This window comes from Mustela nivalis, assembly GCF_964662115.1.
Source record: "Mustela nivalis genome assembly, chromosome: 14".
Lineage (NCBI taxonomy): Eukaryota > Metazoa > Chordata > Mammalia > Carnivora > Mustelidae > Mustela > Mustela nivalis.
The window spans coordinates 14,537,578-14,561,425 of NC_139033.1; the positions used below are offsets into that span (position 1 = coordinate 14,537,578).

Genomic DNA, 23,848 nt, shown 5'->3' on the forward strand with positions numbered 1-23,848 from the left:
AATGGGTGCTTTTTCCACTTTGTTGCTTTCGACAACTGTGCAGAGAGGTCAAACAGACTTGTCAGCTGACCGGTCAGCAAAAAGACTTTTTGGTGACAGACGGCCCTCTGATTTTTGCCCATGACTCAAGCGTGTGAGAATTGAGCGACACAGCTATCGGGGCGTTCCTTCCTCTCCCTGTTGCTTATTTTTGTCAACAAGCTTTTTCTATCTTACATCTACAAAAATAAGAATGGAAATGATGGTAAATTTGGTCTCCTTCTAGTAAAAAGTTTCGTCATTCGAGGATACATGAATCAGTTGGGGAAGCCTCATTCACCTCGTTAGGAGATATATTTCCAGGCAAATAAAAACCACAGTGAGAGGCGCCTGGGTGGCTCAGTCCTAAGCATCTGATTTTCGCTCCGGTCATGACCTTGGGGTCCTGGGATCTGACTGGTGTTGGGGCTCTACGCTCAGTGGGGAGACTGTGGGAGGATTTTTCTTTCTCCCTCTGCCTCTGCACCCCATAACTTGCAAGTGCTCGGTCTCCCTCTCACTAAAAGAAATAAATAAGATTTTTTTTTTTTAAATGAGATTCCACTACGAAGGACTAAATTTTTTTGACTACCAAGGTGCTTATGTTGGTGGTGGTGGTTATGCACGGGAGGCACTCATACCTTGCTGGTGGGCTGCCGAAGAGGACTGCTGCTAGCGACAGTGTCAGCCACGACCTCCAAAGGTTAAACCCAGAGTCCCCATAGGGCTCACCAATCCCACTCCTGGGTATTGATCGTAATCGCCCCAAACTGGAATCACTTAAATATCTTGCAACTCCCGAATGCCTACAAACCCCAGTATACGCATACAACGGCCTTCTACTCTGCAAGAAAGAGAAAGTGTTTTTGTTTTGCTTTGTTTTCTTGAGAAACAAACTGTTGACACACTCAAGGACATGTGTGAATCTCAGGACGGATGCCAAGTGAAAGAGGCGGTGTTAAAAGTCCATATCCTGTGTGATTCCGTTCTGAGGACATTGTCAAAAAGGCAGAACTATCCGGTTGCCAGGGGTTGGCCTCAGCAGAAGGTTTTCCTGCAAAGGAGAAGCAGGAGGAAATCTGGAAGGAACATAACATTGTTCCGTAACTTGGTTGCTGGTGGTTACCAGAATGTGTATGTTACAATTCCTAGAACCATACACTCAGCTATTCCACTCTGTGCATTTAAGAAAATTCAAAATATGTGTAAAAAGGGGGACGCATTCCAATAGAGTCTTTATATATATATATATATTTTTAAGATTTTTATTTATTTATTTGACAGACAGAGATTACAAGTAAGCGGAGGAGACAGGCAGAGAGAGAGGAGGAAGCAGGCTCCCCGACAAGCAGAGAGCCTGATGTGGGACTCGATCCCAGGACCCTGGGATCATGACCCGAGCCGAAAGCAGAGGCTTTAACCCACTGAGCCACCCAGGTGCCCCCCCAGTAGAGTCTTACTTGTCTGTGGTGTAGCTAGCAAATAGGAAACACTGATGTTGTCCGTCGGTGGTGTACCTACAGAAAATGGCAGTCCAGACCAACAAAAGGTTACCCTTTGTGATCAAAGGAAGAAATTAAAACCCTCATTTGAACTTCTACCGATGCTTATGCTGCAAAGAAGCACAACAGAGCGATTCATAATACTTAAAGGCATAAATTCTATAACATTTTGCTAAACTTCTAGGGGAGAAGGAAATAGGCATTCAAGACCGGCCGTGTACTCACGGAGAGCTGGTTTGTGTGGTTTTTTTCAGGGGTTGTATCATATTTAGGACCCAGTGGGCTGTTTAAAGAGTGATGACATGGTCTTATTTTGTTTTTTAGGATTTTATTTATTTGAGAGAGAGACAGGAGGGGCAGGGGAGAGGGAGAAGCAGGGTCCCCGCTGAGCAGGGATCCCAACGCGGGGCTCCATCCCAGGACCCGGGGGTCATGATCGGAGCTGAAGGCAGATGCTTCAAGGACTGAGCCACCCAGGCAACCCCCGGACGCGTGGTCCAGGACCACAGTGTGTGGGAAAGTGCATCCTGGGTGGCTACTTAAAGATCAGATGAAAGCTTCTCGATGTCCACGTTGGAGTGAACGGGTGGATGGTTCCACAAAAAGCCTCGGGGAGGTCAGGTGGCACAGGAGCGCGGAGGAGGTGAAGGCCTTCGGATCCCAACCCCCCGGTCTGCACCTGCCGCGCCAGCCGCCCACAGCGCAGAAGTCAGAAGACAAGGCTTCCAGCCCAAGGCTGGCGTCATCACGCTGCCTCTGACGTCATCACGTCGCCTCTGACTTCTCGCAGGGCGATCCCCACGCCTCCAGCGCCATCACAGGCCTCTCCGTGTTATAGCACGTGTACGTCATCACCGGGCACCGCCTACACCATCACGGCACTTCTGACGTCACCGGCCAGCCTGTGACGGGGACGCACGTCCTCCTGGACCCAGACGGGCGCGCAGCCTTTGCCACGTGAAGGACGCTGCGCCCGGCCCGAAGGGGCCCCTGTGGCCTGGGGCGGGGCTGCAGGTGACCTCCGCAAGCCCGATCCAGCATTAAAAATGTTTCAAATAGAAAAAAAAAATTTGTTTTAGTTGCATTTGCAACAGCACTGCTAAAAGATGAATATAGTAATGTGCGGTTCGAAAACGTCTTTTTGACCTAAAATTTTGGGTTTCTGCTGATCTTCCAAGAAATGCTATTGCTTTTGGGGGTCCCCAACAGTACTGTGGGCCAGAGGCTCGCTGCGGGATCTGCCCTGTGCCTACCTGACCCTGGTGGGGGCCACCTTGGAGTGGCGGAAGGCTGAAGGGGCACCCAAGGGACGGTGGGGGTCTGCCTCCACACCTGGGCCAGAGACAGCCTGCCAGGGCCCGTGTAGCGGCAACACATCCCAGCTCCCCAGGCGGTGCCCCACGGAGCGCAGATGCTGCCTAGGCAGGGAAGGACAGACCTTCAGAATGCTATGTGTTTGCAGGAAGAGAAAACTGGACACAGCGTAGATGTGCATCAAGAGGGACTGTGTGAACATCTGTACCAGGGAGACTGTGCTGTCATTTACAATAATGAGGAGCAGGGAAGGCTGTCCAAGACAGGAACAGCTGGAGGGTCTGCTTGGGTGGGGAAATAAACCAAGAATGACACATCGTCACGGGAAAGATCATGATGGCCAATTTACATAGCCCTTCCCATGTGCCAGACGTGTTCTAGAAGCATTCCATGTCCTACGTCCCTGCATCCGCACAGTGCCACTCTCCAACAAAGCCAGCTACTTTCTCCACTCCCGAGACACAGAGCTGTCAAACGACTTGCCTGAAGTGACGAGTCGTAAGATGCAGAGCGGAGACTCAAACCCGGGCCGTCTGGCTCCCACACTTTGTGTTACGCACTGCTCTTTTCTGCTTCTTCCGTAACAAGAAAAAGCAAAAAGCCCAGAACAATACTGAGCATTTCCTACAGGCACCTCGATTTGTATATAGAGGCACAGAAAAAAAAGCGTAGCCAGGCTCCATGCCAAAGTGGCAGGCTACTTGGGACACGGATCACAGCAGCCTGAGAGCCTACTCTTTCTAAACGAGAACTGCATTCATGCAGTATTTATGTAAAATGTTAAATATAAACAAGATTGAAATTTTAAAACAATAGAAAGGCAAGTCAGCAGCCCAGCTGCTCCTGGCAGTTACCAGAAAGGAGCTACTGACTAAGAGCCCAGAACTTCCCAGGAAGCCCCCCGCTTCCCCACAAACACGCTGTCACAGACTCGAGCTTTAACTTTTAAAAAAGGTTTATTACTTCAATAGTGAATTACTTTTAAAAGATGATAAATTTCACTTCTGTTGCAGTAGAAAAGAGGCTGAGGCTTGCCCCAGAGCGGGAGTCGCGGGTGGATGGGCCTCCCACCCGACCAGACCGGACCCCCGGACTGATGGGGCCAGGCTTCCGCACCTCTGCCCCGGCACCTAAGAGCCGAGGGCCCTCGCGGGGGGCAGCTTGGGGCGGAGCGTCCCACCACCCACAGTGGGGAGTGGCCGGCTCAGTATACAGGAAGGCGTCAGTTTAGGCTGGAGGAAGGGGGCCCCAGGCACCCAAGCCTGGTCCCCGTGCGGACTTCAGGGAAATCAACGTCTGCTTGGGGAATGGGGAGACAGTGGGAGCAGCCTTGAGACGCATCTCGAGCTCACGTGTTTACTGAGGCCTGGGTGAAAGGGCCTCGCCCCCAGCCCAGACGGACGGATGAGGGCCAAAGCTCCGGGTCTGGGCAGGACTGGGCAGCCCCCTGCCCATAACGGCTTTGGCATGAGAAGTCTGTGTTCCCGGACTGGGTTTGGGGACAGTAGCCGGCCCCTCAGAGTAAAAGGTCTGTCCCGTGTAGCTGAGCCACCAAGCGGGGACTGCAGTATTTCGTGACTGGTGGAGAGGGCACTGGGGGGGAGGAGGCAGCAGGCGCCGGGGCCCCCTGGATGAGCAGGTCAGGCTGGGCTCTCTCAAGGGAGGGGACCCAGTGCCCACGGCACTGCGGGTCACTTGGACGGAAGGTTCCAGACTCTCCTCGTTGACCAGCTCTCCGAGTCTCCTCAGCAGCAGCTCCATCCCTGAGTGTGCCTGCACACGTCTGTGCACGCGTGCGTGTACACGTGCGAGGGGGTGTGCAGTGTGTGGACACGCGTGTGGCAACTGGGGGGCTCAGACTTTAGGACTGGTGGGCTGTCCGCTAAGAGAGTCCTGAAGAAGCGGGGTACAGGAGCCGGGGAGCCGGTCTGGCTGAGCGGCCGTGCTGGGCTGGCTCGTGGCGTCTCCAGGACCCTGAGGAGGAAGACAGGAGCTGGATCGCGGAGCGGGATCAGGGAGGCCCACCCGCATCCCCAGCGCCACCCTTGGCCCTGCACCCACATCCTCCGGCGAGGAGACAACTCCTCCCACGTCCCCCATCAGAAACACCCATTCATCAAGCTCGAGATCAGAAAAAGCTGGAGTGACGTACGGACCCCTGAAACGCAGTTACGAGGGCGTCCTCTCTCACTACACACCATCGTGCCCCGCCCTCACCCCATTTCCGAGGTGGGAAAAACCAAGGCCAAAAGGCATTTGACTAACACAGTGAGCAGAGCAAAACAAGGGCTCCAGGCCTTCTCTGCAATACTGTGAGCCGTAACACTGGAAACCAGCTAAAGGTCCACCGACCGGAGAGTGCATTTTTTAAATAGCATCACAAGATGGCATTGAACCTGAACAGCTTTCACAAACCCAGACCTGCTGAGGCGAAAAGCCAGTGGCCGAGGGACCCATGAGAATTGCTTGAATCCTCTATTGTTCCCGGATATATTTATACAGACGTAGAGGGGAAAAGCCTACACACCAAATTCCTGGCAAGGACGGCCTCTGGGGGAAAAGGTGAACCAGAACAGAATGTTCACGATTCATGTTGTTGAGTCTGGGTGACAAGGAACGGCAGACGCTGTAATTTATCTTTTACTTTTTTTTTTTTTTTTTAAGGTTTCTCAACCAAGTTGTTAAAGACGATGATGATAAGAACTGGAGGCGGGTGGGGAGGCAGAGACGGGGTTCTGCATCCCTCTGAGCCCTCTGCCTTCCTTCCCCTGAAGGGAGAGGCCTCCCAGCAGCAGTTGGGGCTGAGATAGCCCGAGTACCCTGGCCCGCTTGCAACCCCAAGGGCTTGCGTCTCCAGGCGGTGAAGAGAATTAAAACCCCCACTCTGAGCAGAACAGAGGCAGGGGGAAGCGTTGGACTCTGGCCCCTCTCCCTCTGAGACATTTCTAAGGCTTCCGGGATTGAGCCCATTCAAGCCAGGGGCAGGAATGGGGGGTACATCGAGGCCAGGCCAGAGTGAGAGCAGCCTACCCCATGACACACCACCACAGAGAGGCAGCGTGGGACACCTATGGTGGTCACAAGCTCAGCACCTTGACCCAAACAGCCACAGCTTAAGAAAGCCTTGCTCAGAAGTAAAAAGGAAAATTAGTCCCAGACTGAAAAGATGCCCTGGTCTATCCGAAGGAAGACACATGTAACAAATCCCCAAGTTACCAGAACATGAACCAGATTCCTCCCCTTCCTCTTCCCTTCCACCTTAGTTTGCCTGAGGAATGAGGACTTGGAATCCGAGAGAAATTAATGAGAAGGTAGGAACGGTCCAGGAACATTTCCCTGAAGGGCTTCCATGTATAGTTGCCCAAGATGTTCACTGCACAAGTGAGCCTAGCCAAGGGGGCTGTGAATGAGCTGTCAGCCTCCATTTGCCAAACCCTCTGCCCTCAAGCAGGCCAGGTCTGCACAAAGTGGATGTCTTTCTTATCAACATAAAAATGCTCTTCTTGGCTAGTGCAGGCCCCATTTCCTGCTTTCCCCAAACAAGGCAGCCGTTCAAGACTGTTCCCATGCTCAGGTGCAAGGCAAGATGTGGGGGGACCCACACCTAGGCTCAGCATAGGGTAGAGACCACCATGCAGGGATTCTAGGTCACCAGGACCACTGGTCACTTCCCAGGTGCCTGCCTCCCACCCCAAACCAAATCCTATGGGACATGACAGGACACTGTGTTCCCCAAGCACACGACTGGTGTGGAGGCTGAGCTGCCTTCCAGAAGGCAGGGCTGTAGAATCTCTAAGTCAAAAAGTTCCCCAATAAATAAATAAATAAATAGATAGATAGATAAATAGGACACCCCAGGTTTTGGTTTTGTCTTATGGGAGAAGGGGCTCGGCAGGACATGCTGGCCGTGTCCCTGGCAGCCCAGGGCTCAGACCTCACGGAACCACCATCCCTATCTGTGCTAAAAGGGAAGAAAGCCCTCTCTACCTCTGAGGACCCCACCCCTGCCCCCCGAGAATGCCCAGCAAGTTTCCACAGAAGGGAATTGTGGCGAGAAGGGGGTAGGGGTCCCCGGAAGGCAAGCCGTACACAATAAGGCATCGTAGGGGATTTTGGGGAGACAAGGAAGGAATGGGAAACGAGCGTCCAGCTAGGACACCCTGTTCCCGAGCCCAGGGACTGTGTCTGCAAGGAGGGTATCCGGGGCACGTTCAGTCCTGACGTGCTCACGCCCCTCCCTCCTACTCCCCGATTGGCAGGAGGAGCCACCCCACCCCCAGCCTGGCTGGGGACACAGCTGTCCCTCCCTGCTCACGGGGCTGGCAGCTGCTGAGCCCACGACTTTGCATTTTCTCTTTTATTTCCACCTCCAGCCCTGGCAATCAGAGCCAAGTGGAGGCAGCCAACTAGCCCCAAAGAGCAAGGCTGTTGCCTCACCCGCGCTCTGTGGCTGTCAGGAAAGCTACTTAAACCCAAGCAGATTTGGCCCCAGAAGCTCGAGGGGGCAGCCCATTTTTGAGAAACCAAGGTAACAGCCATCTGTCACAGGTACGACTGTAGAGCGACTCACCGCTGCCCGACACGAAAGTCTAGGGCCCAGGGCTCTGCCGGCCACATCCCCGAGCAGCACTAAAACCTCAGACCTAATGGATCCCGGCCGGGAAGGCGAACTCCCGCAGGCACGAGCCTGCTTCTTCCGGAGGTAGATTGCCAGATAGCATCCGGGCATCCAGTTAAATCTGAATGTCAGGTAAACAACTGAGCTTCCAGTATACCCATGTCCCAGTAACTGCACGGAACACACCTACCCTAAAATTCATTCAGTTTACCTGACATGATCCTTCTGTTGTTGTTTCTTGGAGGGGGGGGGCAGGGAGGATAAGCGGACCTGTGCCTCTTTGCTCTATCTGGCAAGCCTACCCTCAGGCTGAAACCCAGTATTCAGCAGGCGCTCAGGTGATGCTCAAATTATCTTTTTCTTGGTCATCCCAGATTCACTGATGTATTGATTTAATTCCGGTTTGCAGGGGGTTTTTTGTTTTGTTTTGTTTCAGAGACAGAGCACATGTGAGAGGGGATGGAGGGAGAGGGAGAGAGAGAATCCCTCTCTCTCTCCAGGGAGAGCTGGCTCCACGCCCAGCACAGAGTCTATGCGGGGCTCGATCACAGGACCCTGAGATCACGACCTGAGCCAAAATTCAGCCTCGGATGCTCAAGCGACTGAGCCTCCCAAGCGTCCCGATCCGAGATTTATTTAGACTCTTGTTTCTCAAACACAGGATCATCTACACCTGAACCCTCTTGGGGGTGTCCATTAAAATACATATTCGAGGGCTCCACCCATGACGCTACTCCAGAGGGTCCAGAAGCATGTCCGGGGTCTGCATGTGGAGCCAGCTTTCCCGCAGAAGTCCACCGCACCAGAGGTCAGAGAAGCAGCTGGCTTGAACCCCGATCCTAGCTTCCTAAGACAACCTTGCAAATAAGACAGCAGCCCCCAGAGCGCCACGACCCTCCGCCTCCTACCAGGCCTGGGACCAAAGAAACTGCCGATCACTCTGAATGCAAAAATAGGCAAGTAGGAATTTTGAGTCTGTAGACACTCGAGGTGCAGTTTAAGCTGAAGACAGCATAAGATCCAAAGAGTTTCGAGCCACCGGAGTTCTACTCGCTACGGGAGGGGCAGGGGAGGGGGCCGCGCGGCGTTACCTGGTACCCACCTACAATCTTGCTTCTTGTAGCACAGTCCCCTTGGGAGCTGATGTCATCAGGGATTCAGAATAGGCCTGAATGGCCTCCTTATCCTTTGAGCCCTTTTTACTACTACTCCAAAATAAATAGCATTTCTCCTAGAAGATAACCAAGCTAATTTATAGTTGACACCATAGCCAAACACGAAAGGTTGACACGCTTCTTCAGTTTCCGGAAAGCAAGGAGCAGGGTGTTAAGTCCAATAAACCATTAACGCCTGAAGATGCAGAGACGTGGAGAGTGGGTGCCCTTCACCAGAGACAGAAATGCCTTCGGGAAACGTGCTCGGTCCGACGGACGAGCCCCGCAGGAAAGGGTCTGGCCACCTGAACGACTAGGGTTTGGACACTGTGAATCAAGGTGGGGAGATGGGCCACCGTGGGCAAGGCGCATTGGCCAAGAACCAGCGGACCGAGCAGGTGGTGTTTTAAATCGGCCGGAAACAGAAATTTCTGTGAAATTTGCTATTTGAAAGGAATGACGTAAGAAGAAAAATTTCTGGGAAATTAAAATATGTTGAGTTCATCAGCATATGATCTCTTCTTTTAAAAAATCAGGACATGGGTAGAAGAAGAATCAATGAAACAAGATGGGATTGGGAGGGAGACAAACCATAAGTGACTCTTAATCTCACAAAACAAACTGAGGGTTGCTGGGGGGAGGGGGATTGGGAGAAGGGGGTGGGATTATGGACATTGGGGAGGGTATGTGCTTTGGTGAGTGCTGTGAAGTGTGTAAACCTGGTGATTCACAGACCTGTACCCCTGGGGATAAAAATATATGTTTATAAAAAATAAAAAATTAAAATGAAAAAAAAAATCAGGACAAATAACATAAAAATATATGAGGTCTAAGCTCTGCTAAGTTCCCCTGCCCCCCCCCCCACCCAAAAAAGTCGCGGAATACATTTCCACTATGTGACCTCCGGTGCCCCCTGTGGGGAGGAAGTCTCAGCTGCGTCCTCAGGGAAACAGGCATCCTTACTGCGTCTGGGGGCTGCACACTGACCTGGGGCTGAGGCCTGGAGGGAAGGGGTGCTAGCCAGTGATGTCATGGTTTCCTCACTCTCCTTCCTGATGGACACTCAGGAGAGACAGAGGAGACAGAAGATGGCGAGGCTGCTCTGGCCTCCTCCCCTGGGCCGGTCCCTGACCAGCCAGACCCTGGGATCCCCCATCGGTGGCGGTGGAAATGCCCAAGGAGGGATTCTCAGGCTGAGAGCCGTGGCTTCTAGTCCTTTCCGCCCTGCCAGCATAAATCAGGCAAAGAACTATAGGGAGTTCCCTTATGCTCCCTGGAGAGCCAGTCCCGCTCAGTCCAGTCTCCGTAAGCCCCCAACAGGCTAGCTAAACCTATCGATCACCAGGAGCTCAAACACCAGAGCAGTGGCATGGTGACAGCTCATAAGCCCTGCACCCCTGCCCCAGGGCAAACCTTTCTCCCTACAGGATGGGAAATTTGGAAGGCAAATCTGGTTAAGGGGCTGACACCCAAGTTAAGAGCCCAGGAAGGTTTATGGTTACCCCAGCAAGCAAGTAAGCAGGCATGCAAGCTGCTCCCCAAGAAAGAGAAGAAAGTGGAAGACCCGTCGGCCAACGCTGAAGCAAGAAATCAGGAGCCATGGGGGCCCAAGGGCCTTCCAGACATGCCTCAGCCACCCCTGCCTCAGGGCCTTTGCACTGGCCATTCCTTCTCTCGGAGTACATCTGTGAGTCTGTGCTGAGTACCTCAACAGCATTCCCATCTAAGCCTAAATTCTATCTCTTCAGAGAAGCCTTTCCTGGCACTCTCTCTATAGTTGTCCCCAACCCTCCTGAACGCAATGATGTCCAGTCCAGGAGCCATAATATGGCCGTTAAGTCTTTAAAATGGGTGAGTCTGAATCAAGACCTGCTGCAAGTATAAAATACAAACCATATTTCAAAGACTTAACATGAAGAAATAATGTAAAATATAGCTACGTTTATATTTTTTATATACTTTTTATTTTTACATTTATATGTTGATGCCCTACTTTGGACCTATCCAGGTGAAACAAAATATATGATTAAAATTGGTTTCTTTTACTTTCATGTGCTTATTACAAAATGTAAATGGCTCACCCACGGCTCACGTATTTCTACTGGACAGCACTAACCTTGTCTGTCACGTTTTCTAATTATCATCAGCAAAATTGCCTTTTCTGTTCCCTTGGTTTTCATCCGCCTCCATAACTAGAACGCCATGCTCCCCCAGAGCAGGGCACGGGTCTGTCTTGTTCACGGCTAGCTGCCCTGCACCTGGCAGAGACTGGCACCCAGCAGGCGCTGACTTGATGCACAAACCATTCAAGTACCAGGTCTCATTACCCCGAGCCCTACCAGCAGCCCCTCCCAGAGAGGGTCCCCAGGCCTCCCAGGACCCGCGGAGAAGTGGCAATGCGGGAGGCAAGAGAGATAAGCATGCAGTGACAAGTGACAGCTCCTCTGCCCCACGCAGAGACCCAGGACCGCTGCCCAAGGTGGGCTCAGGGTTGAGGGTGTCTGCGGAGACAACTGGAGGGATGCCCAGAGGACCCCACGCCCCACCTTCCCCCAGCAGGCAAGCAATGGGCCGTTCAGCCCAGGCCTCACTCTGGCCATCACCTACTTGGCTCCGGATCTGGTAGATGATAGGGATGAGCAGCAGGACGCAGCCCAGGGCGAGGAGGACGTACTGGGCGTAGTGCAACACACTGGGCATCAACACCAGCTGGTTGTAGAAGGTCTGCAGGGGCTCACCTTCCATTGCCCCGCTCTGGGGACGGAGAAGGACAAACGAATGGGCTGGCACGGCACCCAGCAGGCCTGGGGCGCAGATGCTGCCCACACCACATCCCTGTCCCCCACCCCTTCTGGATCTCAAGACCACAGTCCAGAGCTTGCAATGAAGCCTGTGGGCGGGGGCTTCCTTTTCCTTGGGGGGGGGGGGGGGCACATGACGGGACTACATTTCCCAGACTCCCATGCAGCTAGGTGAGGTCACATGATCCCATCTGGCCAATGGGGTGCGGACCCCGTAGGTTACAACTTCCTGCCTGGCCCATAGGCACCTGCCACGGGATTCTCTCCACCTGAATCCCAGTTCCTGGAACAGGAAGGGTTCTGAGGATCTGGGGGGCGGGGGACGGGGGGCGGGAGTACGGGACAGCAGGAGCCTGGGTGTCCCTATGGCAGAGCTCCGCCTCCCACAAGCCGCCCAGACTGTGACGTGAGCAGGCTGTCCCTTCGGATATTATAGCTCTGCCTGATTGAAAAGCCCTCTGCCAGAAGGAACCCCGGAAAGCCAGGAAAAAAGAAAGTTTTCAAGTGAAAAGGTGACGCGCTGAGAAGCAGCTTCCCTTCTCTCAGGAGAAGTGGTCAAGCACATTCAGAAAATTACACCCTGGGCCAGGGCCCTCCTGTGTCGGGCAGCTTCTGCCTTCCTCACCCAAGGGATCCTATCAGCAGGGGGATAATCAATAGGACGTGCTTGGGCCTCGTGGAGCTTCTCACGGATCGTTCTACATCCCACATTCCGGCAACCAGCACCCCCGCCCCAAGAACCCTCTGCCTCCGAATCCCACCCTGGCTTCTGCCTGGCATCCCAGACTCGGCGCCCAAGGGCACCCACGCAGGCAGCCGGGGGCAGCCTCACCTCTTCGAACCACACCAGCGGCAGGACCACAGGCTCGATCTTCCCCGTTTGTCTGGAAATGAGCGAGACAAAGCCAGTGAGAAGTTTTTGCCAGTGTGTCTTCTGTGAGGCAGCTTTGGACACGTGATCCCAAGCTCCGGGATCAAGAGGGATTTGATGTTGCAACAGCTAGATTGGTGCAGGCTTCTTGAGTAATGGGTACTTCCTGGCGGGGAGCAACCTGACAATCTGATCCTATCTTTTTGAATGAAAAACTCACATTTCCTACAAGGTGGGGGCTGCCAGGGACCTGGCGGATGTCCATCCGTTCCCTTTAGAAACAAAACCCCAAATTTATTTGGGATGGCAATGCACCCGGCTAGCTAACAATAGGTTTTATGCTCGCCTCCTGCATTCCTTGGGAGAGTCTAGAATCTGGGCCCATGCCAGACAGAGGCTGCCTACGTGACCAGGCCCCAATAAACAGGCTGGGCCTGGGCACTGAGTCTCTAATGGGCTCCCCTGGTAGAAAACACTTCACAGGTATTGTCACAACTCATTACTGCAGGCATTAAGGGCATCCTGTGGGACTCTCCTGGGAGAGGGCTCTGGAAGCCTCTGCCCGGACCACCCCCAGCCCCAGACTTCACCCCATGCACCTTGTCCTTTGCTGATTTTGTTAGAATCCTTCTGCTGTAATGGATCACAGCCACAAGTACGTCTACGTGCTCGGTCCTGTGGATCTTCGCTCCAAATCGTGGAACCTAAGAGTGGTCTTGGGGACCCCTGACACAACACTTACTAGCTAACGGTGTGACCGCCGGCATGTTACCTGCCCTCTCTGGGTCTCCCCTATAAAGTGGGGAGGACACAGGCAGTCTCATAGGGCTCTATTGTTTTACATGCATTAGCATGAGCAAAGTGCTTAGAGGAACTCCCGCCGTACAGAGAGCGCTTCGGGTCTGGTACCGTTGTCATTGTTCAATCCTAGCAAACAAATGGGCGAAAACATTCTGCAGCTATTGGTCGGGGCGGGGGTGGAGCGTGGGGGTTTTCTGCTTAAAGAAGGCACAACTGGACAGAGGGGAAGTGGAGCGCACTAGGCCCCCAGCTAAGCCACGGATTGTGTCGTGAAATGAATTTACACAGCATCACCTGCAGACAAGTCACAGAAATACAACAGAGGGTCCGCGCTGGCCTCTTTTATGTGAGTCTGTAAGAGCGGATGCAAATTAAATGCAAATAGCATGCAACCCTCCTGCCTTTATCTTGTGGGCAAAAGGCCCCCAAATTCCCCAGAGGAGCCACAGGCAAACAGCTCAGCTGAGTCTCTGGCCTCTTCCCACACCCGATGGGACGGCAGGAGGCGCTGCCGTTAGACCCGCTCCCTCGAGGCCACTGCTCCGGCCAGAAAGGGAGGTCAGACGGCTGCGTAGCCCGTGCCTAACAGACGAACAGACGGGGACAGAGGCCCAGAGAGGTCAGGGGAGAGGCCCGAGGTCACCAGCAGGCAGAATCCAGCGGCCCAAGTGTACCGCTGGCTTGAACAGCATTTTGTCAAGAATTCACATTCACTTCCAACAAGTGAACACTGAGAGAGACCCAGTTAAAACCCAGATTTTGAAAAATCCATTTGAAAACGCATGGGACAGGGCCACGACTGGTAGGAGCTCCCGGGTGCGGGGGGCGGGGGGGAGGGCTCGTCCTCAGCCCCACCCTCCCCACCCAGCACCCAGCCTCCCTGGGCTTCCCAAGTCACCTGTCACCCACTCCCCGTCAAGGCCGTGATGGGTCCCAGAGCCAGAGGCTGGTGGGTGGCAGGCCGTTTCACGACCCCAGCTCCTCCAGGAGCAAACCCTCTGATAGCCTCACAACGCACAAATAAAAAGCCCGGGTAGGAGGCGAGGCAGAGAAGCGTGTTCTCTCCAGCTGAAAGGCATTTCACAAAACTGAAGAGACGCTCACATTCCTGAGGCCCAGAACTCTTCCTAGGGGAATTTTTTTCATGAAGCTATTTCAAATATGCTTAAGGGAAAAAAAAAAAAAAAAAAAAAAAACACGAGAACCCAGAACCCAGACGCCACCATAACGAGTAAATCAGTGCGCCCTCTCGACCAGCTCCAAAACGACCCCGCATCCTGCCCGGAGCGGGCGAGGACACGGAGGCTGGGACGTTCCCACACGGCTGGCGGGAAGGTCGGCGAGGCAGCTGCGGGACAGAACAGTCCGGCAGCCCCTCCAGTAGCTAAGCGTGGCCTTGCTGAATGAACCAGCAGTCATGGTCCCAGGTGTCCGCCCAAGGCAAAGGAAAGCACGCGTCCACACAGAATTCTACACACGCGCGGTCCTGGCAGCATTACTCAGGATGGCCCAAACCGAGAAAAACCCAAATGTCCATCCAGGGAGCGAGAAAACCTGCCCAACGCACACGATGGCCGACGCTCCGGCCACGAAGGGGAAGAAGCGGTGGCATCAGCGACAGCCTGAAAGAGCCTTGCAGACGTGAGGCCGAGTGCGAGAAGCCAGACGCAAAAGGTCACCTCGTGCATGCAAGATCCCCTTTATAGGAAGGGTCTGGGACAAGCAAATCCAGAGAGACAGCAAGTAGATGAGGGGACGCCATGGGCTGGGGGAGGGGAGTGACGGCTACTGGGGTGTGTGCGGAGGGAGAGAAATGCAGCGAGGGTGCATGACTCCCAACACGCTGCTAATCGCCGAATCGCAGGGGTGAGTTTTACGCCATGTGAATTACATCCCCAAAAAGGCCATTATTCCAAATGAACAGCAACAAGAAGAAAATCGGGGCTTTAAAAAAAAATGCCTTCCATAAAGCGAAGAGTCACCCTTTAAAAGACTATTTGGTACATTTCCATGTTCCAATCCTCGCTCTTGCCAGGACTTTTTTTTTTTTTTTTTTTTTTCAATTTTCTGTTGAGTAGGAAACTGCCTGGATGGGAAAGTCTGGCGAATTTGGGGGACAGATGTTGAGAGACAAAACCAGGATCCCGGAGTGGGGAGCAGAGGACCGTCTCCTTCCCCACCTGCTGGTCCCTGGGGAGGGTCACCGCAGTCCCCCCATCCCTGGGACCCAGGCTCCCACTCCCAGAGCCACTCACCCGATGCCTTTGATTGCCTTGATATACAGGCTCAGCTGTAATTTCACGGAGCAGTTCATGGGAATCCCGGTGACCTGTGGGAAGAAGCACAGACAGGGGCCTGGGCTCGCTGGAGCCCCCAGTCCTGCCCCCGAGGGTGAGCACCGGGACCCCCCACTAGCTCCCACCCCCTCCCAGGCAAACACACGCTTCCCAAAGCCCCCTTTCATCCACCACCTATTCCCAGGTATAGTACATTCTGTTCCCTTTTTTGTTTTTGGTTCATTTTTCCCCCTTTATTTTTAAAATTTTAATTAATTTATATTTTATTGACATATAATGTATTATTTGTCCCAGGGAAGTACATTCTGTTTTCATCATCCCTACCCCATCCTCCAAGCTCAACAAAATAGATTTGCATTTGGAAAAAGTCACCCTCCTCACACAACTTTTCCTGTCTCAAACCTAAGGATAGTTTTCCCTCGGGTTTAATTTTCTTTTTCTCGAGAACTTTTTAATCTCCATATAGGAGGTAGGGACAGGAAACTTCCTTTGTCACAGGAACCTACGTTTGTGGGGTTTTTCTGGATGAGATCATTTTTTTTTTTAATAGTAAGTAAATAGTAGACAAGGACACCCGCATGTAGGACCAAACTCGGGGAGGGAGCTCCAGAAGCGGAAAGGGACAGAGGTTGGAGGTCAGGAGGCCAGAGCTGCCGCCTCTCCGCCAAGGCCTACCTCCTCGTCTGCAAAAGGGCCTAATTCTCCCCACTTCCCAGCCTTTCTGTGGCGCCCAATCAGGCACCCAAGATACCCACACTCGGGGCCATCAATTCTCATGTGATTATCAGGTACATCCGAGGTAAAAGGCCTTATCTTCCGTGATAAGCAGGCCTGGCGGGCCCCAGTGGCCCAGAGGGACAAGGCAAAGGCTGTGCTCCTGAGAAACAGAGGAGACCTTGAACCCCAGAAGCCGGCGGGATGGGAGGGAGTCCACCTGTGTGTGGAGAAGCGATGACACGGCAGGCCCGAGGCTGTCCTCCTCCGAGAGGCCTGCTGGCTGGGCTGGCCGCTGGCTGGGGTCTGGGAACCGGGACTCCGGGAGGGCCCCCCACCAACTCCCTAACTGATAAGCAGGGTTCACTGCGCCTGGATGGTCTGAACAAACAACGTGATTTATGCCGACCGCCGGCTTTCCTGCGGGGGAGTCTGGGAGTCGGGAAGGCACCAGGCAGAGCGAGCCGGTGGGAGCGGCCCCCAGAGAACACCCAGGCTGCTGAGTCTCTAATGGGCTTCCCTGGGAGATGACACAGCTCACTGCTGGGGGAATTCAGTGGGTCCTGTGTGGCCGCCGTGGGGGAGGGCCCTGTGCCTGACGACCCACCACCCCCAGACCCCGGCTTCACCCCCTGTGCCCTTCTCTTTGCCCACGGAGCTTCGTGTCCTGCGTAATCCGCCCCAGCCCGGGCTCCCACCTTATGCAGAGCCCTGCGAGTCCCCCCAGCCAATCAGCAAACTTGGGGGTGGCCTCAGGGACCCTGACATAACCTGCCACCGCCACCCCCTCTTTCCAGAACGGCCTCTCTAGTCTGGGGTCTCCACCCGGGCCCACTTCCTTCCCCAGGAAATATGTTTCCTTCCCTCCTTGGCCGGCTCCTCCAGGACCGTGAGGCCCCTTCGTGGGCAAAACCCCACCCGTCCCCAGCACCCCGCAGAACGAAAACAGGGACCCGTGAGCACAGCCCTCACCACACCCTTCCTGCTCTCAGCGCCGGAAGAGAAGCCTCCAGGACAGCAGCCCCCCCCAGGTATCCTGCTCTCGGGGCTCACGCCACCCAGGCAGCAAACGGGTCCCAGGCTCTTCCTCCCTGAAAGTACCCGAATCAGCAGCCAAAACCCAAAAGGCCACTTCCTTTCCCTGCGTGCCTCCAGCTGACCCGAAACAAAAGCCAGTTCCTACTGTGGCCGGGACAAGACCCCTGCTGCGTCGTCTGGTCCCCAATCTTGGCCGCCTGTTCCTCACCATGGGGGGAGGGGACGGGGAGAGCCGTGCACTCGAGTGAGAGTCACCCGTGAGAACAGAGATCGTGTTCCTGCTGGATTCTCCAGAAGCCAGCAGAGAGAGAGAGAGAACAAATTACGTGAATGAGGGGCGCCCGGGGGGCTCAGTCGGTTGAGTGTCCAACTTGATTTTGGACCAGGTCATGATCTCAGAGTCATGGGATCGAGCCACACGCTGGGCGCCCTGCTCACTGGGGAGTCTTTGCCTCTGTCCCTCCTACCTCACTCTCTCTCTCTCAGATAAATAAACAAATCTTAAAAAAAAAAAAAAAAAAAGGGGGCGCCTGGGTGGCTCAGTCAGTCAAGTGCCTGCCTTTGGCTCGGGTCATGATCTCAGGGTCCTGGAATCAAGCCCCACATCAGGCTCTCTGCTCAGCAGGGAGCCTGCTTCCCCCACCCCACCTGCCTGCCTCTCTGCCTACTTGGGATCTCTGTCAGATAAATAAATAAATAAATAAAATCTTTTAAAATTAATGAATTAACTAATTATTAAAATGAACTAAAAGAGAAGAATATAGACAACCACAATAGTTTTATAACAAAAAACTCTTGGGGTGCCTGAGGGGCTTAGTTGTTAAGTATCTGCCTTCTCCCAGGATCCTACTTGGCAGGAGGCCTGCGTCTCCCTCTCCCACGCCCCCTGCTTGTGTTCCCTCTCTCACTGTGTCTCTCTCTGTCAAATAAATAAAATTTTAAAAAAACAAAAAATTTTTAAAAACCCTTTTAAAAACTGGTCAACATGTGAAGACAACACAGAGAAGCCATAACATTTCTAGCGATAAAGAACAAACTTAATATGACTTATTAATATTAATGACCATCAATTTAATTCATTAGTAGGAACCTCATTAAAACTAACCAGATATTCGCACAGGACACGGGGATGGGGGCATCAGAAGGCCCATGTCTGAATTCAGCTTCGTCCCTTACGCTCGGTCATTTATCAAACCCGCACCGACTGAGATGCTAGTGGGTCTGCTAACTGCTAAAATCCAAGCAACACGACAAGACAGGACGGACCTCTCCTCGGTGCACCAACGATCCCATTACGAGCTGTATCACGTGACCTCTCTGGACCGCAGCCTCCCCATCTTTACGACAGGAGGAGCAGGGCTCGCCCCCCAGATCACTGTGAGTGTGTACTGAGTTGGCGCGTGTCGAAGCATCTAGCTCGGGGTGGCACCAGAATGAGTGTACAAGCAGCATCTGCCGGACGTGAAGTGTGTGCGGTCACCGCTGGCTTAACCAGCATGTGTTTTTAGTGAACAGTGGTGGCGGGGGGGGGGGAGTGCCAGGGGCCAGTGGGGTCGAGTCAGGAGCTCAGAAAATCTGAGCGTACAGAAAAATGACGTGGAACGTCGAAGAGCTCTGAAAAAGGCCTGCGGGCAAGACCAGGAGTGTCCACTCCGGCCACCGAAACCGCAGGATTGTTTAATCAACAGCAAAAGTCACTAGTCCAAACAGGCCCGTTTTATAGTAGCAGAGATAGGGAGATAAGACAACCGGGTAAAGACAGGCCCACGGGGGGACCACATGTGTGGGCCTGCCCCCTTCTTGGCTGCCACCCGCAGAAAGCGGGTCTCAGAGGACAAATTTCCCAGGACCCGATTCATCTGCGAGATATCCCAGGCTCTTGTCGGGACCGAGAGAGCTTTATGATACGCTGGCACAGCCAGAGGGCTCCTCTGGCTAATTTGCAGACTGATAATTCTAATTAATTTACTACCTTATGATCCTTTGATAAAGACAATTCCCTTGGGAAGAGATAATGAACCCCTTGAACTATGGAGTCTGAGCAAAGTAGGCACCTCTGATGGCTTGATACTCTACAAGTTGTCAATGCCAAGGAAAGCCAGGCCTCCCACCACCCCCACCGTGGAACAGCTCAGTGCCTGGCAGGGGTGGGGAGCAGAGAAGGGGGCCAAGGAGGCACCAGTGGGAAATCCCTCCCATACCCCCCCCCACAGGCTCACCGGGTGGACATCCAGGAATAAGGAATGCTCCTCCTGGTTGGGATGGAGGCCCAACACTGCCTCGGCCAGCACGGGGTCGGCGTTGTAGAAGTGAGGGTGTGAGAGAAACAAGGGTGCATCTAGAAGGCAGAGAAGGGGAAAGGGGTCATCAGACAACGGAGAGCATCAGCACATCCAGAGGCTTGCGTCCTGCCAGGGCCTGGGGAGGCACAGGCGCCGGAACCCAGCCATTGCTGAATTCCCAGATGATGACGAGATGCCAACGACAATAACTAGACAGAGAAAACTCTTTCCTCCAGTCCGTAAATGTTTACCAAGTGCCCGAGAGACGCCACGCACTGGGAAGGGACGAGCTCTGTGCCGGCAGGAGTGGTTGTGTGAGAGCTGCCGATTCGGGTGGCGGAGACCACAGGAAGGAAGGGAGGTTGGTTCAACCACGCCAGGCGGGGAAGGCCAGGGAAGGGCATTCCAGGTGGAAGGCTGGGCAGAAGCAGAGGCAGGGAGACAGGAAAATGCACCGTGCACGTGGGACAGGCAGTACGTGGAGGCGAATTATGGGAGTCGAGGATTAAAAGGTAAGTCGAGGCCAGTTTTGAACTTGGGCAGGGAAGGGGCATCTCGATCGCGAAGCCAGGCAGCCCGGACCACCTCCTGCAGGCAAGGCGGCAGCTGTCAGAGACGTTGAGGGGTGCGTGCCTGCGGCCGGGTCTCCCTATCATCCACGGGAAGGGTGAAGACACACCTGCTTTGCTCCTTCTCTCCCAGCAGCCGCTCTGCGGGACGGACGCCAGCGAGTGTGACAGGGGCTGACTCGGGCCCCTCTGTGTGAGAAATTCACACCCAGAAACGTGAGGCCGAACCTCTCCATCAACTGACCGAGTAAGGCAAACGCCAGCTATCCTCACGTGCTCAGGACCATGGACAACAGGCCTGATGGACAACGAGTTAATGAGGAAAAGAATCAGCCTCTCTCAAAAACCCATGAGGACCCAGAACAGGCAAACCGTAGAGACTGAATACCATACATTGTGCTAGCCAGTGGCTAGGGGACAGGCAATGGGGAATGACTGCCGACAGGTGTGGGTCTCCTTCTGGAAGGGTCAGAATGTTCCAGAACCAGGCAGGGACAGTAGGTGCACAATATTGTCCATGTACTAAAGGCCACTGAAATATACATTTTAAAATGCTTAATTTGGGGCACCTGGGTGGCTCAGTGGGTTGGGCCTCTGCCTTCGGCTCAGGTCATGATCGCTGGGTCCTGGGATCGAGCCCCGCATCAGGCACTCTGCTCAGCGGGGAGCCTGCTTCCTCCTCTCTCTCTGCCTGCTACTCTGCCTACTTGGGATCTCTCTGTCAAATAAATAAATAAAATCTTTTAAAAAATAAAATAAAATAAAATGTTTAATTCTATGTCATGTGAACTGTACTTCAAAACAACAACAACAGAAAGAAAAATGACAACAAAACTCACAAGGTCTCCTTCCTGAAAACCAACAGTGTGTCCGCCACCTACCAGGTGACCAGGATCTGTGTTATGTTTCTGGAAGCCTCAAATCTAGGTTCTTTCTACTTTTCTTAGCAAGACCAAGCATTGGTTTAAAATAAAAACTGGGATTTTGCTGCCGCCTGATTTTATCTTTCCTGGAGGACTTTAACGCCCATTGCCTTTTTCGTGACACTGATTCATTCAGCCAAGTACCTCTTCAGTTTTGCCACACCTGGGTCCCCCTGCGTGATTCTCCAATGTGCTGCTCTGATCCAAATGCCATCACTTTATTTAAACAGTGATATTTTAGAGTCGAACTTTCTATCCAAGCCATAACTGGCAAACACTTGCCCCAACAAGACAGTGAATATAGAAATAAATACAACGGAAACCACGAAGATTGAATATTCTAACTAGATACCGTTGCCCACACGGGGCTTTGAGTACTCTTTTCAGTTAAAAGGAAAGACAGGGGTGCCCGGGCTGGCTCAGTCGGGGGGGCGTGCAAGTCTTGATCTCAGAGCTGTAGGTTGGAGCCCCACGTTGGGTGTACAGATTACTTAAAAATAAAAATCTTTTGGAATGTCTGGGTGGCTCAGTCAGATAAGCATCTCCCTTCAGCTCAGGTCATGATCCCAGGGTCCCGGGATCGAGCCCCGCGTCAGGCTCCCTGCTGAGAGGGAAGCCTGCTTCTCCCTCTTTCCCTCTCCCTGCTTGTGTTCCCTCTCTCTCTCTGACAAAAAAATAAATAAAATCTTTCAAAAATATAAATAGGGGTACCTGGGTGGCCCAGTCGTTAAGCGTCTGCCTTCGGCTCAGGTCATGATCTCAGGGTCCTGAGATCAAGTCCTACGTCGGGCTCCCTGCTCAGCGGGGAGCTTGCTTCTCCGTCTGCCTGCTGCTCCCCCTGCTTGTGGGTCTCCTGGGGGTGACTGGAAGGAGAGCAACACGAAAGGAAAACAGAAGCCCTCTCTCCCCAGTCAGTCCGTGTCATTTAAAGCCACCTCCTTGCACCTTTGAGGCCACCCTGAGCAGCCCAGGGACAACGCCCTTCAATTGGAAAAGCTCCTTTCCTATCCTCCCATCTCTGATATGAAAAAGGACCACCAGGAGGAACACGAGGCCCCCCATGTTCACGGAGATCCTCAGTAAAGGCGGTGGTCACCACATTGGGCCCTTGAAGGTGGCGCACCTCCAAGGAGCCCCAGCGCGCCTCCAAGGTCAGAGGCAGCCGCAGTGGGTCAGACCAATGTCCGTCCCCTTGACCCTTGCTTCAGACAGTGAGCACGCTCGTCACTTGTTCTTTTAACGGCAAGCACCCGTGCATGCGTTCCTCTCTGTTTTATGTCAAAACCGCATGAGCAATAAGTGGTCATTCATTTATAGCTTTACGGCACGCCCAACCAGAACTAACTGCCCAGGGTCACCACAGATTACAGCGAAGAGGTCTGTCGAGCTACTCTGAGGGCCCTGAGCAGCAGGGAAGTGTGAGGGGCGAGAGTCCTCCGGGCCCAAGAAATCTCCAAGGCCTTACAAGGGAAATGTATGGCATTCCTTATCTTCAGACGGAAGGTCACAGACATGCAGACCCAGGGGCCCTGAAGGACATGGACGGGAACATTCCAGCAGCACGAGGCTCATGGTCAAAACACAGAAACCTGGCTGCCCTTGAGGGCAGGAGAGGTAAGGAGACTAGAGGAGCTCCCACGCAGGCACGCCACGCAGCAGCGAAAGGGTGCCCGGGACAGCCCCAGCGCCGGCGGACCTCACCAATGACACAACGGGTGCAAGAGGCCAGAGAGAACCCAGGAGCACACACTACGATTCTTCTCACATAAAGGCCAAAGGCAGGCAAAGCTGTGCTGCTGGACATGAGGCCAGGGCCTGAGAGGGGTCTTGGGGGTGTCTGTCAAGACCCGCGACCCGCCCAGCATTCAGTGCAGAGTCTGCTCCTAACTCGCTCCCCCTCCCTCTGCCCCTCCCCTCCCTGCTCCTTTTATTTATTTTTTTAAAAGACTTTATTTATTTATTTATTTGACAGACAGAGATCACAAGTAGGCAGAGAGGCAGGCAGAGAGAGGGGGAGGCAGGCTCCCTGGTGAGCAGAGAGCCCGATGCGGGGCTCGATCCCAGAACCTTAGGATCATGACCTGAGCCAAAGGCAGAGGCTTTAACCCACTGAGCACCCCAGGCGCCCCTCCCTGCTCCTTTTAAAATAGATAAATCTTTAGAAAATAAATAAAAATAAAATTCCCTCGCACTTTTGAAGTTATTTTGGCAGATGTGCTACGGTGAGGCGGTGTAAGCCTCCTCCCCGGCCCTCTGAAGTGGATGGACATTGGGCCCGCCTGGCACCCACTCCTCCTTCCCGATCCCACAGGATCCCACAGGATCCCACACCCTCACCTGCTGGGCCAGCGCTGGCCCCGCCCATGGAATCAGGGGCGGAGCGTGATGCGGCCTAGCCAATCAGCATCACCCTGGGCCACGGTGATTGGCTCACAGGACGCAAGGCAGACCAATCAGAGTGAACGTGGGGTACCTGCTGGAGTGAGGGGGGTCCCAGGTGGGCCCTTCCTGGCAGGAGCCTTTGGAGGCAAAGGGGGGAGCCCCAAGCCAGAGGCGAGAGCCTGCCTGGCAGCGGGGCCAGCCCGGAAGAAAACCGAGTTGCCACCAGGCATGAAAGGGAGCTTCCCCCCAAGAGCTGAGCTCCGGAGCTGTGCCGAATGCAAGAATCTTTTCTGGAATTCTGCGGCACACAAACCATGAGATGCCCTTTCTGGCGCAGGCGGCCGCGGCTCTTGTCACCTGCCCCGCAACCGCGGCACACAGCCAGGCAGGGTCTCCGCGCTGTCACCCCATCCCGCAAGCAGAAATTCCCAGAGACCCCAGGGACGGGAGAATCAAACAGGGCAAGTCCAGGTGGGTCACACAAGGAGGTGACAGGGAGGGCACCTCCAGACCCCAGCTCCAGACCCTTCACCTACAGAGCACCCCATTCTGCCTGAACTTGGG

General features: G+C 53.8%; 1 protein-coding gene and 2 long non-coding RNA genes across 4 annotated transcripts in view; 1 reads left to right on the forward strand and 2 right to left on the reverse strand.

Moving 5' to 3' along the window:
* The window catches only part of LOC309847823, a 243,159-nt gene that overhangs the window by 54,356 nt on the left and 164,955 nt on the right, over positions 1-23,848 (forward strand). The window lies entirely within an intron of this gene.
* Positions 3,772-23,848, reverse strand: part of SCARB1 (scavenger receptor class B member 1) — a 67,926-nt gene continuing 47,849 nt past the window's right edge. Inside the window, exons 8-13 of one of the 2 annotated variants that reach the window (XM_082698656.1) lie at positions 19,348-19,466; positions 15,335-15,408; positions 12,240-12,291; positions 11,214-11,360; positions 8,555-8,683; positions 3,772-4,808 (exon numbers count right to left, since the gene is read on the reverse strand). In XM_082698656.1, coding sequence (XP_082554782.1) covers positions 8,555-8,683; positions 11,214-11,360; positions 12,240-12,291; positions 15,335-15,408; positions 19,348-19,466 — 521 coding nt within the window. In that variant the 3' untranslated portion in view covers positions 3,772-4,808. The remainder of the gene's footprint in view (positions 4,809-8,554; positions 8,684-11,213; positions 11,361-12,239; positions 12,292-15,334; positions 15,409-19,347; positions 19,467-23,848) is intronic. The other variant, XM_082698655.1, reaches the window with a different exon arrangement.
* LOC309847824 lies at positions 15,638-17,570 on the reverse strand. Its single transcript, XR_014302646.1, has 2 exons — positions 17,063-17,570; positions 15,638-16,471 (listed from the first exon to the last, which is right to left on the reverse strand). It is a non-coding gene; the product is annotated as an uncharacterized lncRNA (long non-coding RNA).